This window comes from Dermochelys coriacea, chromosome 14 (assembly GCF_009764565.3).
Source record: "Dermochelys coriacea isolate rDerCor1 chromosome 14, rDerCor1.pri.v4, whole genome shotgun sequence".
Classification (NCBI taxonomy): Eukaryota; Metazoa; Chordata; order Testudines; family Dermochelyidae; genus Dermochelys; species Dermochelys coriacea.
In genome coordinates this window covers 14,334,755-14,347,517 of record NC_050081.1, presented here as the reverse complement: position 1 = coordinate 14,347,517, position 12,763 = coordinate 14,334,755, and the positions used below count along the sequence as shown (strand labels likewise).

Below are 12,763 nucleotides of genomic sequence, written 5' to 3'. Positions count from 1 at the left end.
GCTGCTTATTAAGTTAAGATCAAGATTTAGGATGCAAAACGGAAAAGAATTTAAAAAAGAAAAAGCCAACCAACCAACCCTCTCTCTCTTTTCTCCCCCCCCCTTTTTTTTTTTTTTTTTTGCAAGCTTCAGCCTATCTACAGAAGCAATTCCATTGGTGGGAAGACAAAGGTATTTGGGGAATGCTAGATTCTGCACCATGAGACCAGCAGGGGGAGGAGGTTGGTTTTAATTTGACAGACCATGTTTACTCTTCCCAATCACCTTTGGACTCCGAAATGTGCAGTGAAATCGTGGGGGCTAGGCAAACGCACACTAGAGATTCCGGGGCTTGCATTGTACACCCTACTTCTCTAATGCCCAGCAAATATTGCAATGCAGATCCCACCCAGCAACGCTCTCTCTCTTCTATAAAGATCTGAGCTGGAAATTGCTCATGCCAAGAATTAGGCAGACACATTTACTCTCCAAAATACTGAGCTTTAATTCTGTAAACTTGCAATCAACAATCCATGAACAACAAAGACATCGCCCTGATAACAGAGAGAAGCTCAAGAACATGTGCCAGGAAATAGACTTGCTGGGTGTGATCCTGCCACATCAGAGATTCCCATGTGGAATGGTTCAGCACAGTGTCATTCCATAGCATTCATGACTTGGCAGATATACTTGAACTATGTAAACAAGAAGATAGTCAACAAAAGTATTTCGGGTTTTTTCCTGCCATTGCTTTCTGGCTAATGTGATAACATGGGATGCTAGGGTGACTTTGATTTTATTGACAAAGGACTTGATCCTGTTCCCATCAAACTGAATGGGAGTTTTGACATTGATGCCAGTAGAAACAGGGCTAAAGAAAGGGTAAAATGAAGCATAAATTCGGCAGTTGATTTTAAAACTTACACGTAGGGCCTGCTCCTGCTCCCTTTAAACTCAGTGGCAAAACTCACATTGATTTTGGAGGGGTCAAGATCAAGTCCACAAAATTCATAGGCAAGCACGATATAAAGTGTTTGCTGATCAAGGTGTCTGAGGCATCAGTTCTTTACACAGTGGGTTTAATCTGATTCCAGACAATGGCAGGAAGAAAGATTTGCATTATATACATAGACAAAAAGGAAATGCAAACAAAATTCATAGGTGGGAGTTTATAAATCTCCTGTGTTATCGCCTCTGCTCTGATTCAAAGCCTTAATCTGGACCAGGAATTAGGCTCCCAGATACTGCACTCCCTCTTCAGACAGCCCAGCAACATGTTACATAGACTAACATGAGGACTTGGTGCAAGTTTAAAACCCCACGAGTCTTCCTTCTTGTGCTGAGTGCGGGGCACAGGTGCAGAGCTGAGGGTGAAATTGGTAATACCTCCCCCTATGCTTTGCCAGAGACGGGCAACGGACTTGCACCTTGTGAAGAAAACATTCCTGAGATTTCAAGTCAAGGGGAAACAAATAGCAGGGCCCTGTATCCAGAAAACTGCTCAAGCTAGTGTGAAGCTCTGACTGACTGGATGAGGAGAACTGTGCATAAGACAGACCAAATTCAACCACAGGAATAAAAAATACAACACGCAAGTAATGGGCAAATCAGCAAGTGACACAGTCATGAAAGATCTCCCTGAGGCCGCTATCGTGCTGTTCTACAGGCTAACTCCAGCACTGGTTTGACAAATGATGTTTGTGCTGCCTCTTTGGAGCATTTAATTATTAGTTAAAGCATTTCAGTGTTAAGTCAATCCTCCCATCAATGGGCTTATTAAGCATCGTCAGGACACTGCCCTAGATGATACTAATAATTACATGCTGCTGAAATATTTATTCCGGCAAAAGTCTGTTCTCATCTGACAGAGCATAATAGCCAATGTGACCAACTCGAGCCAATTCCTGCTCGCCTCTGTCACTCCAGGGGTCCCGTTGGCCTCAGTGTGAGTTAGGCCTTGTCTACACTGGGAGCGCGTGACCGGTGTAGGAATACTGGTATGCTATACCAGCAAAGCGCTCCTAGTGTGGACACACCTCTACAAGCAAAGGTGTGCTTTGTATCAGTATAGTGAAACCACACCGCCCAAGTGAAACAAGCTACACGGGTAACAGCACCGTTTTGCTGGAATAACTGCATCTACACTATAGACCTTGGCCAGCACAGCTATGCTGGTCAGGGATCACATCTCGTCCCAATATTTCTATGCTGGCAGAAGTCTGTAGGGTAGACATAGCTTTTGCTGTCAGGGAGTCAAATAAATTGACTTTCCTTAAAAGTCCCAGTGCCCAGAGGGACAGGGCCTTTTTGGTTTTTTTAAGCATACGGACAAAAAAAAATATTAGCCCAGTAACTCTAATTGGTAATTATTCCATGCCCTTATATACAACAGGCATGAGACAGGTGCTGCACACACAGACAAGACAGTTACCTAGAGAGAGTAATGCCGTCACTCTTAGGGTCCCAATTCAGCAAAGTCAATGGGACTCATGTAAAGCGTGTGCTTCAGTGCCTTGCTGAATGGGGCCCGGGGTTTGGGGTCACCAGGGGTTTGCAACTTTCACTAGAGAAAGGAAAATGGAAACCAGACAAATGGTAAAATCATGGTAAAGGTGACGCAAATGGGCCACAGTCGGGAAATCTAAACTCTAAAAAAGAATAGCTGTTGAAGAGCTGGCTCGAGAGCTTGGCAGACAGAGGGTCTCTAGCTACTGACAAAATTGCTCCTGTATGGGCAGCAGTGATGAGCCTTCTCCCACTATCTCCTGTCAATATGCCTGGGTATAAACGGGGAGCTTGTTCTCCGTGCCCATTTGGAGCTTGGCCGCTCTGCTAACAACTCGGTGCCAAATGCAAGGGTTATTTCTGTGCTGTGCACACCCGTCTCTTAGGAACCGGCCAGAGACTCATTTCACACAGGCCACTCCCAGAGCCAGCAGACGGTGGTAACTGTCAGCGCTGCTGACTTTGGACTACATCTGACTCTCTCTCAAGCCAGAGAGAATCTTTCCCTGGGCTTCAGTAAGAATTCAGATTGTAGCTGAGCTGGTGGCCTAGAGGTCAAAGGCTCTGTGCCCTGTTATCAATTCCCTGAGCACTCCTGAAGAAAACCAAACCTAAGGCAGGACCCATATCACTCATTTGCCCTGTGTTTCCCTGGTGAGCCCCAGGGCCTTCAGAATGCTGCGTAATCAAAGGCACCACATGTGCTGCAAAAGCCAGGCTGACAGGGGGTGCAATAGGGAGAGAGGGTCAAAGCCTCTTCTGCAGCTGTGACCAATTTGTGTCACAGCATCAAGGGTATTTGAACACTCTGGGAGAGAGGCAGCAGGGGGTTGCCTTTGAGAGCATGAAACACCCAGTCGCTCAGCAATTAGGGCCTGATCCAGAGCCCAGTGAAATCAATAGGGAGACTGTCAAAGGCATCAGTGGGCTTTGGATCAGGCCCTTAATTTTCAGCAGTTTTATTTCAACAGCAAGAGGCGCGGCTTCTAGCTCCATCTGTAGGAGAGCGGCCTGCGGAGTGCAATGGAATGAGCTGGGAGAATAAGATCTCCCCTGTCCCGGTGGCTGCCAGGGGGTGGATTCTGCAGCAAGTGGCCACAGGCTGCCAATGCTGGCTCCATGCTCACCCCCACCTTAGCAGTGCAGGTGCCAATGCTTTAGAACAGGAGGGGGGTGGGATCCAGAGCATGTCCATGGCATGCTGGACTTGGCCTCTCGTAAAAGATTAAATAGCAATTTAGCCTGAGATAAATATAAATAAGAGCAGATTTGAAACATTTCTTTTTAGAGTCAGAAAAATAGATAGTGATCTCCTCTTTCTCCACTAACGCTGCGATCGGCAGCTTTCTTCCAACATAGCAGGCACTGTAATAACACTTAGCACCCCAAGTCCTTTGCTTGGGACATGCTCAGCAGCAGGAGAGGTTGGGCAAAGGGGACAGCCCAGCTGCAGGGGCCTGGAGGAGGTGAGGAGAGTGGGGAGGGACCAGCTATCACAGGGAAAAGGTCTCCCATTCCTCTTCCTTTAGCGAACACTCCTGCTGATTTCATTCGCTGCAGGAAAACTTCACCTGCTAATGCAAGAGGGAGAGAAACGGTTCTTCCTGCCCTGGCCCCCTCAGCCTGGTGAGACTCCAGAGCAGAGACGTCCCATGGAAACTGGTCAGAAAGGTGGTGACTCTGGACTGGAAAGGTGCGGGACCCCGGCTGTGCAGCAGTGCTGACCTGGCCCAATGCAGATAGGTACAGGACCGTGGCTACGCTGCTGAGGATGACTTGGTCCCGTCTTGAAAATGGGGCACAGGCTATGCAGCCAACATTGACTTGGCCCAGTCTGGATAGAAACTGGAACCTGGCTTGTTTGAAGGCCGAACCAGCCGAGTCCTGGCTATGCATGTGAAGCTGACACAAGCCATTCCCAAGAGGCCGGGCTTTGGCTGTGCTGCCAGGAGTGATTCCCCAAAGGTTGGACTCTCACATTGTAAGATTTGCTAGTCAGGCGAAACCCAGAACTGGCTTTTATTTAGCTTCTGTTGTATCTTCCCCGCAGCCACCCACACTCATGCACATCCACACACACCCGCATGCATACCCCGCCCCCTCTCAGGGTAGGTTTGCCTTTTTCCTATTTGCAATTTATGGCCAGAAATATTTATAGAGGTCTTCTGACCAGTTTCCTTTCCAGCCCCGCCTTGCTCTTGCAGTATACCAGGCCCCTGTGCCCCAAGTCCTCCTTCCTGCCCTGCCATCCTCCTCTCTCACATGAAGGAACAGCAGCTGTTTTTTTTCTTCTGTGACTCTATGTAGTCCTGAATCTGGAACCTGGGCTCGTCCGGCTGCTGCACAGCTCGCTGCTTGAGTTCTCTGAAAGAAGCACAGCAGTGAAACATTGCACCAGCCGCCCCTCGCCCAGAAAAAGCAGCTGTGCATCCCTAAGAAAGGTGGACATGATACTCTCCACCTCCCTTTCTTCCAGGGGGTGTGATGAGAGGGTGGAACACATGGCTTGGCTCCTTGAGCAGATCTGGCCCTGTTCTACTTCCCCCAGCAGGAAATGGATGTGCCGTGGGGGCAACAACCTCAGCCCACTCCAGCTCTCTCTGCCAGCCGATACATCTGGCCAAGTCTTAGCCAGTGTTCAGGAGGCCAAGAGCCTCATTGACGGGGAGATACTGAGCTCCAGCCGGGAAACAACATGAATTCAGGGGAAGGTGAAACAAAACCCTACGAAGAGTTGTAGCTTGGAGGGCTGGGGGCTGCAGATGGGACAGATGTGCTAACACAGGGTTAATCCCACTTGCTGGCAATGGACCTGCATCATGCAGCACTGGGATACCATTCAAGGAGCCTTTGATCTTTCTATTTCGTGGTGGAATGAAACAGTGCCTCTGTGAATCAGTTGCTAGCAGCAGCATAGCCCCCTTTCAGCCCCTTTGCCCTGGCCCCTGCTGCAGCTGGCACGTCGGTGGTGGAAAGCCGTGAGGGTTTCTGAAGTGCCGCTGGAAACTGGACCCACATCCCAGGGACATTAGGTGGCAATTCACAGGCTTGTGACCTGACTGTCAAAAAGTAACTCTGGACTAGAACTTGGCTCCCCAGCCTGAGAGCAGAACAAGGTCTGGGGACAAAGAAGACAAGGTACCAGCTCCTCAGCCAAAGTCAATGGAACTCTGCCCCTTTACACCAGCTGAGGCTCTGGTCCAAGAGCTCTCAGGGATTCTGATGCTTTTATATCCCACTCTAGAGGAAAGCGTCTGAGCATTATAGACTTTGCCCATAGGAAGTGCTGGACTGGAGCGGACCAGCAGCCCATGCAGACCTGCAATCTGTCCCTGCCCTGGGCAAATGCCAACTGCTTCAAAGGAAAGCATCAGACCCCCGCATTGACCAGCCCAGGTGTGCATGCTTTACAAACATCAATGAGTTACGCTTAATAATACTCTGAGATAGGGCAATTTTATAGCCATCGGAGGTTAAGCAGCTTGTCCACACAGTGAGTGTGTAGATCCCAAGAGCTCTGCTCTAACCACTAGATGACACTTTCCCTTTGAAGGCAAAGATATCTCCCTCCCCCAGAGGCACATGTTCCCAACTCTGTGCACACATGTTAAATCAATGCCCCTTGGTATGGGAAGGCAGCCCAGGCATGGGAAGCTGCCCTTTCAGTCCCTCAGTTACTCACTTGGCAATGGCCCGAAATGCCAGCTCCACATTCATACCCGTCTTGGCGCTGGTCTCCATGAAAGGCACTCCGTATTCCTGCAGGGGGGCACAGCACCATCAGCCACTGCACTGCCAGTTACTACCACTTCCTCTAGCTCCACCGATCTACCAGCAAAGCCAGTCTCAGGGGATTCAAGCCGGTTACTTGGGTCTGGGCCTTTGGCCTGAAGAGGCCCCAGACGGAACAGCAACTGGAGGCAGAGCAACCAGGGGTGGCGCTATTCACTTGCACAGCTGGTTACTCCGGGGAGGCCTGGTTTGAAGGAAGATTGAGGATTCCAGAAGGGGGAGAGCAGAACAGAGGCCCTCTGTGGGGGAGGGGAACAAGGGTCTCTCTGGGGATCTGGAGAGAAGGATGCTAATGTTTTGGTGGAGCCTCATTTGACCGTATCATAGAAGAATCGTAGAATCATAGAATATTAGGGTTGGAAGAGACCTCAGGAGGTCATCTAGTCCAATCTCCTGCTCAAAGCAGGACCAAAACCAACTAAATCATCCCAGCCAGGGCTTTGTCAAGCCGGGCCTTAAAAACTTCTAAGGATGGAGATTACACCACCTCCTTATGTAACCCATTCCAGTGCTTCACCACCCTCCTAGTGAAACAGTGTTTCCTAATATCCAACGTAGACCTCCCACACTGCAACTTGAGACCATTGCTCCTTGTTCTGTCCACCCCACTGAGCAGACAGATTAATGGTCTCTCACATACCTTGACAGGCTGAGAGGTGCGTCCTTGTACTGCACACTGCTCCAATCCTTAACGCCACTCCCACCAATGCAGCCCCCCCAGGGTCCTCCCTCACACTGCAGTTCAATTGCATCCCCACACCCTATCTTCAGCCCTCAACCTCCTGCATCTCATAGCCCAAACTCTCCCTGCCCTCCCATCCCATCTAGCCTCCTCCCCTACATCTCCCCTACTCTCTCACTTTCATCCCTTCAGTCCAGACACAGTCCCAGAGTCAGTGCTTAATTTGTAATGAAAGAGAGGCCGGGCCTCCAGCAATTGTTTTACATTCATAACTGATACAGCAAGCCCAGAGGTGCCAGGGCTCCGAGCTGCCAGGCCCTGGCACAAATTAAGCACGGCCCAGAGTACGTCTAAATCTGAAAGTGGTTTAAGAGCTGGATGAACTGAGGTGATAGATGGATGATTGGCCCAGAGAAACAGCTCTGTGATCCCGGGGAGTAGCCTAGTTAGGTCTGTCCTGCACAGCAAAGGAGATCATAGCCCACATGGGACTGAGGATGATGAAGGGAGGGGCCAGATACCTTCAGGGATGACAGACACCCTGCAAAACCCTGGGGCGGCTCACCCTGGCTAGTGACTCTCCATCCTCCATCCTGATGACTCTCTCGCTGCTCACATCAGCCTGTAAACAAAGGGAAATAGTTACGGGAGTGGCACAGAGACTCACAGATCAGCCTTGCAGTAGCAGGCCGACACGGAGCTACCGAGCCTTAGGCTTCACTTGCTGAAGACTCAGACTTGGGCTTCCCTCTGCTGGCAGAAGTGGGCATGGACGCACCCAAGTGTCATTTTGCAGCATTTAAACCGCTCACCAGGTTCTCTTAGGAAAGTTCCAAACCCAGGTAAATGTCACAGGGAGGGACATGGGCACAGCAATGGGAGCTCAGAGCTCATGGATTCTGTTCCCAGCTCTGACACGGGCTCCCTCTGGGACCTAGGAGGGAAATTAAGGTTGGAAGAAGAAGAATGCTCTATACAGGCTAAGTGTTATCACAGAACCAAGTTAAGGAATTACAGAATCTAAAATGGCGCCCAGTTCTGGGTTTGGGGCAGCAAGTCACATCCGCCGTAGGTCGCTGAAACAGTGGAACCCAGGGTTTGGGCCCTGATGGTGTTGCTGTCTGTGGGATATCATAGCTTCTTGAGCTTCCCTCCATGCCTACTGGACAACTCAAGGAGTGACTGAGTTTTCTGTCTGGTACCTTGGGTTTGAGGAAAAACAGACAAGGCCACACAGGCTGATGAAGTTGGAAAATGGAGAAGCATAAATGTTGCCCTGCATGGTCAGAGCTGATATGGATCAGCAGTGGCTGGAGATCTTGTTCTTCCAAAATGGGGCAGGCAAAGCTCCCCATGAGATGGTGTCACTGAATGAAGAGGGGGAGCCTCAGAGCCACATCTGTACAGATTTGGGGCGTCCTCGGTATGAGGTGGGGGGCAGACAGCACAAAACAAAGAAGGAGAGTAGCTGTACATGAGCACATCCCTCAGTAGCCCACCAGGAAGCGACACTCACCTTATTGCCTAACAACATAATGACCACATCCTTTTGGGCATATTCGTGTATCTCTGTGAGCCAGGCCTACAAGAGAGGAAGAGGGTCACGTGGTATTAAAGATGAACAGTGGAGACAAGCAGGTTTATACAAAACTATAAGTCTGTGGGGAGAGCCAGGAAGGCCTCTGCATAGCAACAGCCAGATTAAAGGGGTGGAACATGGGCTGCTATTTCCATGTAGTTTTGGAGCACTTATGCCCAAGGGTCTCTGGGACACACAAATAATGGCTGGTGAAAAAATTGAAGGATTCGAAATCTGCTTTTGTTTTGATGTAGAAAGAAACAGACTTTTCAACATTTTTCATGGACCAAAACAGAGAAAGAAATATCCCTGCTCGGGTGGAGACTAAAACCTGGGTCGTCCACATTCCTGGGGAGTGTCTGAACCATGGGGCTATTTGCTGTTCTGGGGTGGTGCATTGTCTCTCTCACCCTTGCCACCAGCAATTCCAGCCAGGACTTGAGAAACCTTCTCAACAAATGTGGTGTCAAACAGATGTTTCTCCATGAAAAGTTTTGGTTTTGACCATTTTCTGATGGAAAATACGTTTCATCGGAAAATTCCCAGCCAGCTCTCATCTCTGGGCACCTTAGTCAATGGTTTGTCCTTGCACCTCAGTGTCCTGTAGAGTCTGCCAGCCTGTACCATCTTGCGCCCAGTTCTGTGCCTCAAGACACTGTCTGCTAAGAGGCAGGATTCAGAGGCAGCCTCCCTTTGGGTCCCTAATTTAGTATGGTGCCAGCTATCTTTGGTGCCCGTTGACTGTGCATGGCTTTCCATACATTGTAGCACTGAACAATTCTTCCAAACCCATCTTACTTAACTCATGTTACCGCCATCCAATGCAGCTGCATCACCAATGTGATAGGTTGGAGAGGATAATAGTCTACTACAGTTGCCAGCTAACAGAGTTTCTCCTTTCAGTGCTAAAAGCCCCAAGTTCATTTCTTGCTGACAACCCATGATAAGAAAGCCCCACTGGTTTCAAGGAGAGCCGAGGGTGCTCAGCTTTCTGCAGTATTGGATTCAGTATTTCAGGTTCTGGACCCAGAGTATAACTATTCCCCTATGCCCGCTGTGACTAAGGCAAAAGTCACCCATCACATCGTAACACAGAGCAAACTGAACAAGCAGAGAAGTGGCCGTTCTGCATTGCTAGCTGCCAAGAATTGGGAAAGGCCCTCCCATAATATCCGTCTGCCAGAGCTTTGAGAATGAGGAGACTCTGCTGCCCCTCTCTGGGGGTTTAGGAGTTAACGATTGTGTCAGTGAGGTCCAAGGGGATACATACTGACCCGAATATTGTCAAAGGACATTTTGCTGGTGATGTCATAAAAGAGGAGCAAAGCTGGAAGAAAAGAAAAGAGACAAAGCGGGGGTTTAATGAAGATTCTGTTCCTGGGTATTAGTGGCAAGAGCAGCTCCACTAGGTCTGCAGATTCTGGTTCTCATCTGACCCCAAATCGGGCAAACCACAAACCTGCCTAAGAACCTACCCTGGGCATCTCTGTAGTAGGCGTGGGTCACGCTACGAAATCGCTCCTGCCCCGCTGTGTCCCAGATCTGCAAAGAGACAGCCCCGATGAAAACCAAGAGAGAAACCCCACTGCCACCTGTCTCATTCCCAGCTCTCCAATCCCAGAGGAGCATTGGGATCCGGGCATAACAGAAGGTAAAGAACCAAGACCTCAGAGTCAGTGCAAGGGTTGGAAGCACTCAGGGACACACTGCTTGTATATGACACTCTTTGTCTAGGAGGGGATTTCCAGGTTATAAAAACAAGTCTGAAAGAGATTCGGAGCTCTGGATTAAATTATATATGAGGTCCCAAGAAAGACTTCAGGCTGCGAGTTGCCAAAGTTATATGGGGGAAAAGCATGAAAGGTTGGTAAAAACTAAGCCTTTGTCCCTGTTTTTTATGAAGGGATGTTTTTAAAGGTGTTGTGGTACATGATATGCTGTATGTGCACAATATACATCACACCCAGAACAGTCTTTGCCCCTCAAGGGCTCACCTCTCCCTGAGAAATGTCCATATTAATAGCTATCAAACACTGGCTGGCTGTGCACCGTCACTGCAAGAGTTAAGCTGAGAGAGAAAAGATCGGCTTCCCTTCCCCTCCCCCAAACCTTATTAGAGAGCGTGTACACATGGCAAAGAATAGATAAAAGCCACTGAGCCATGGCCTATTTGTACAGACACCCTCAGACAAAGTATTAACTGCACATGCTGCATCAGGATCCATTACTGGACTCACCTGCAATTTTACTTTCACACCGTCCACTGCCACGACTTTATTCTGTAAGAGAAAACAAAACCACACTGGTTTAATATGGTGGGAAAGCCAGGTGTGGTCTTTTGTGGGGTGCACCTTCCCCATACTGCATTCCATGGTACCATAGTCATCTTGAACCCTATGGGCATGGTTCAGTATAGACCAGCTCCATTGATGCAGGAGCATGCAATGCTGGATTCAGAGCCTGGAGACAAAAAGAGAAGGAGGTAACAGGTAACTCTCTTCTAGGTCTGTCTCCTTTCTCTGCAGCAGCTTCTCCTGTCAGCTAAATAGCAAGGCAGGATATTAAGAAAGATAGATATTAATTGACTCAACAGCTCATATTCATGGTGTGAGCCCACTGAAAACATTCAAACTGGCAGCTGTGGAGAAAGCTTCCAGCTTGGGTATCCCTCAAGGATGCATTTTCCTAGAATTTAAACGTCCATCTGGAGAGATTGGGAGCTAGTGAACATAAGAACGGCTCTACTGGGTCAGACCAAAGGTCAACCTAACCTAATATCCTGTCTTCCAACAGTGGCCAATGCCAGGTGCCCCAGAGGGAATGAACAGAGGTAATCACCAAGTGATCCATCCCGTTGCTCATTCCCAGCTTCTGGCAAACAGAGGCTAGGGACACCATTCCTGCTCACACATCATGGTCATGGCACCCTCGAAGTACCATAGCTTAGACAGATTGCATTAGAAGCAGAAAAACAGAGATATCGAGAAATAATAATGTATGGAACGAAGGCATCTAACAGAACATCTCTCCTGAACCCCTGTTCAGAGCTTGGACCAAGAAACCAACAGGAGGTGGTTGTTACCAGTATTTCCAGAGAGCCTGCCCTGCAGGGCACTTTACACCAAGCTGCAACATTCTCTCTCCTCCACTGATCTGAAATTCAGCCTGTCACAGAACTTGAAACACCCAGCTGTAGCTCACGAAAGCTTATGCTCTAATAAATTTGTTAGTCTCTAAGGTGCCACAAGTACTCCTTTTCTTTTTACAGTCTGGCTGGTTTGCTTTTATCTCAGAGCCTCTGGGCCTATTTGGCAGCCAGAGGTGCTAACAGATGGGCTGAAACCTGCGAGGTACTGACTGCCTGCGCTTCCTGCTGACATCCGTGGGAGTTGAAGAAGGTGCTTTGCACTTTGCAGGATTGGACCTAACACATGAGTGACACATATTTCTGAAATTGCCCCACATAACAAACAAAGGCAGTCACTTGAGAAACACAGGCAGAGATCAATGGGAAAATTCAGTGCAGCCTCAATCTGGGAGAGAATTTAGCACAGCCCTGTCCAGCTAAGGGGTTCATTTGGTGGCAATAACAGAGAGGAGTAAAAATCCTGCAAACCTCAACCAGCTACATATTAGAGAAGCAGCAAGTACCATTAAATCCAGTCCCAAGCTCCACCTACTCAGACTTTTACCTCTGTGTGCAAACAAGCTTGCTCGGGATGTTTTCATACTGCTAATAGTTGTCCGGGCCCTTGATACTCACCTCGTTTTGATTGGCTGGGTGGATGTTTCTTCTCAATGGATACTCTTTTTACTCCAGTTGTTATGATTGGTCGGCTGGGTGTCACTTGCCAGTGCATTCTCTGGTTGGCTGGCTGCCCTCCTAATGAATGCCCTGGATACTCTGGTTGCTTTGATTGGGCACCTCTTGACAGTGGATATTTACAGAGTGGTGCCAGACCCTGAATGGGTAAGGAGAAAGTGTGCCAATGTGGGATGCTGCTGCCAAACCTTCCCCTGGCTGCAGATGACAAATCTGGTGGAACTCAGCGGTGGGGGGGCATTAAAAAGGCATCCAATGAACAGGTTAAATGCAGCAGGTCGTCTGTAATTAATACGAGCACACTAGCCTTGAACACTTGTCACCATAATAATGACACGATGCAAAACAGAGAGGCCCAGGTAAAGCTCTCCATTCAATAACAGGGAGCTTGCATCTGGCTGAG

The 12,763-nt window shown here is 48.9% G+C and overlaps 1 protein-coding gene across 4 annotated transcripts in view; it reads right to left on the bottom strand.

Annotated features, from left to right (window-relative positions):
- Positions 1-459: 459 nt before the first annotated feature.
- RAB37 (RAB37, member RAS oncogene family) overlaps positions 460-12,763 on the bottom strand; it is a 56,974-nt gene continuing 44,670 nt past the window's right edge. For all 4 annotated transcript variants that reach the window (XM_038372115.2, XM_043496431.1, XM_043496433.1 and 1 more), the window contains 7 exons: positions 10,775-10,816; positions 10,013-10,079; positions 9,812-9,864; positions 8,475-8,540; positions 7,524-7,580; positions 6,167-6,243; positions 460-4,848 (listed from right to left, as the gene is read on the bottom strand). In XM_038372115.2, the coding sequence (XP_038228043.1) occupies positions 4,743-4,848; positions 6,167-6,243; positions 7,524-7,580; positions 8,475-8,540; positions 9,812-9,864; positions 10,013-10,079; positions 10,775-10,816 (468 nt within the window). In that variant the 3' untranslated portion in view covers positions 460-4,742. The remainder of the gene's footprint in view (positions 4,849-6,166; positions 6,244-7,523; positions 7,581-8,474; positions 8,541-9,811; positions 9,865-10,012; positions 10,080-10,774; positions 10,817-12,763) is intronic.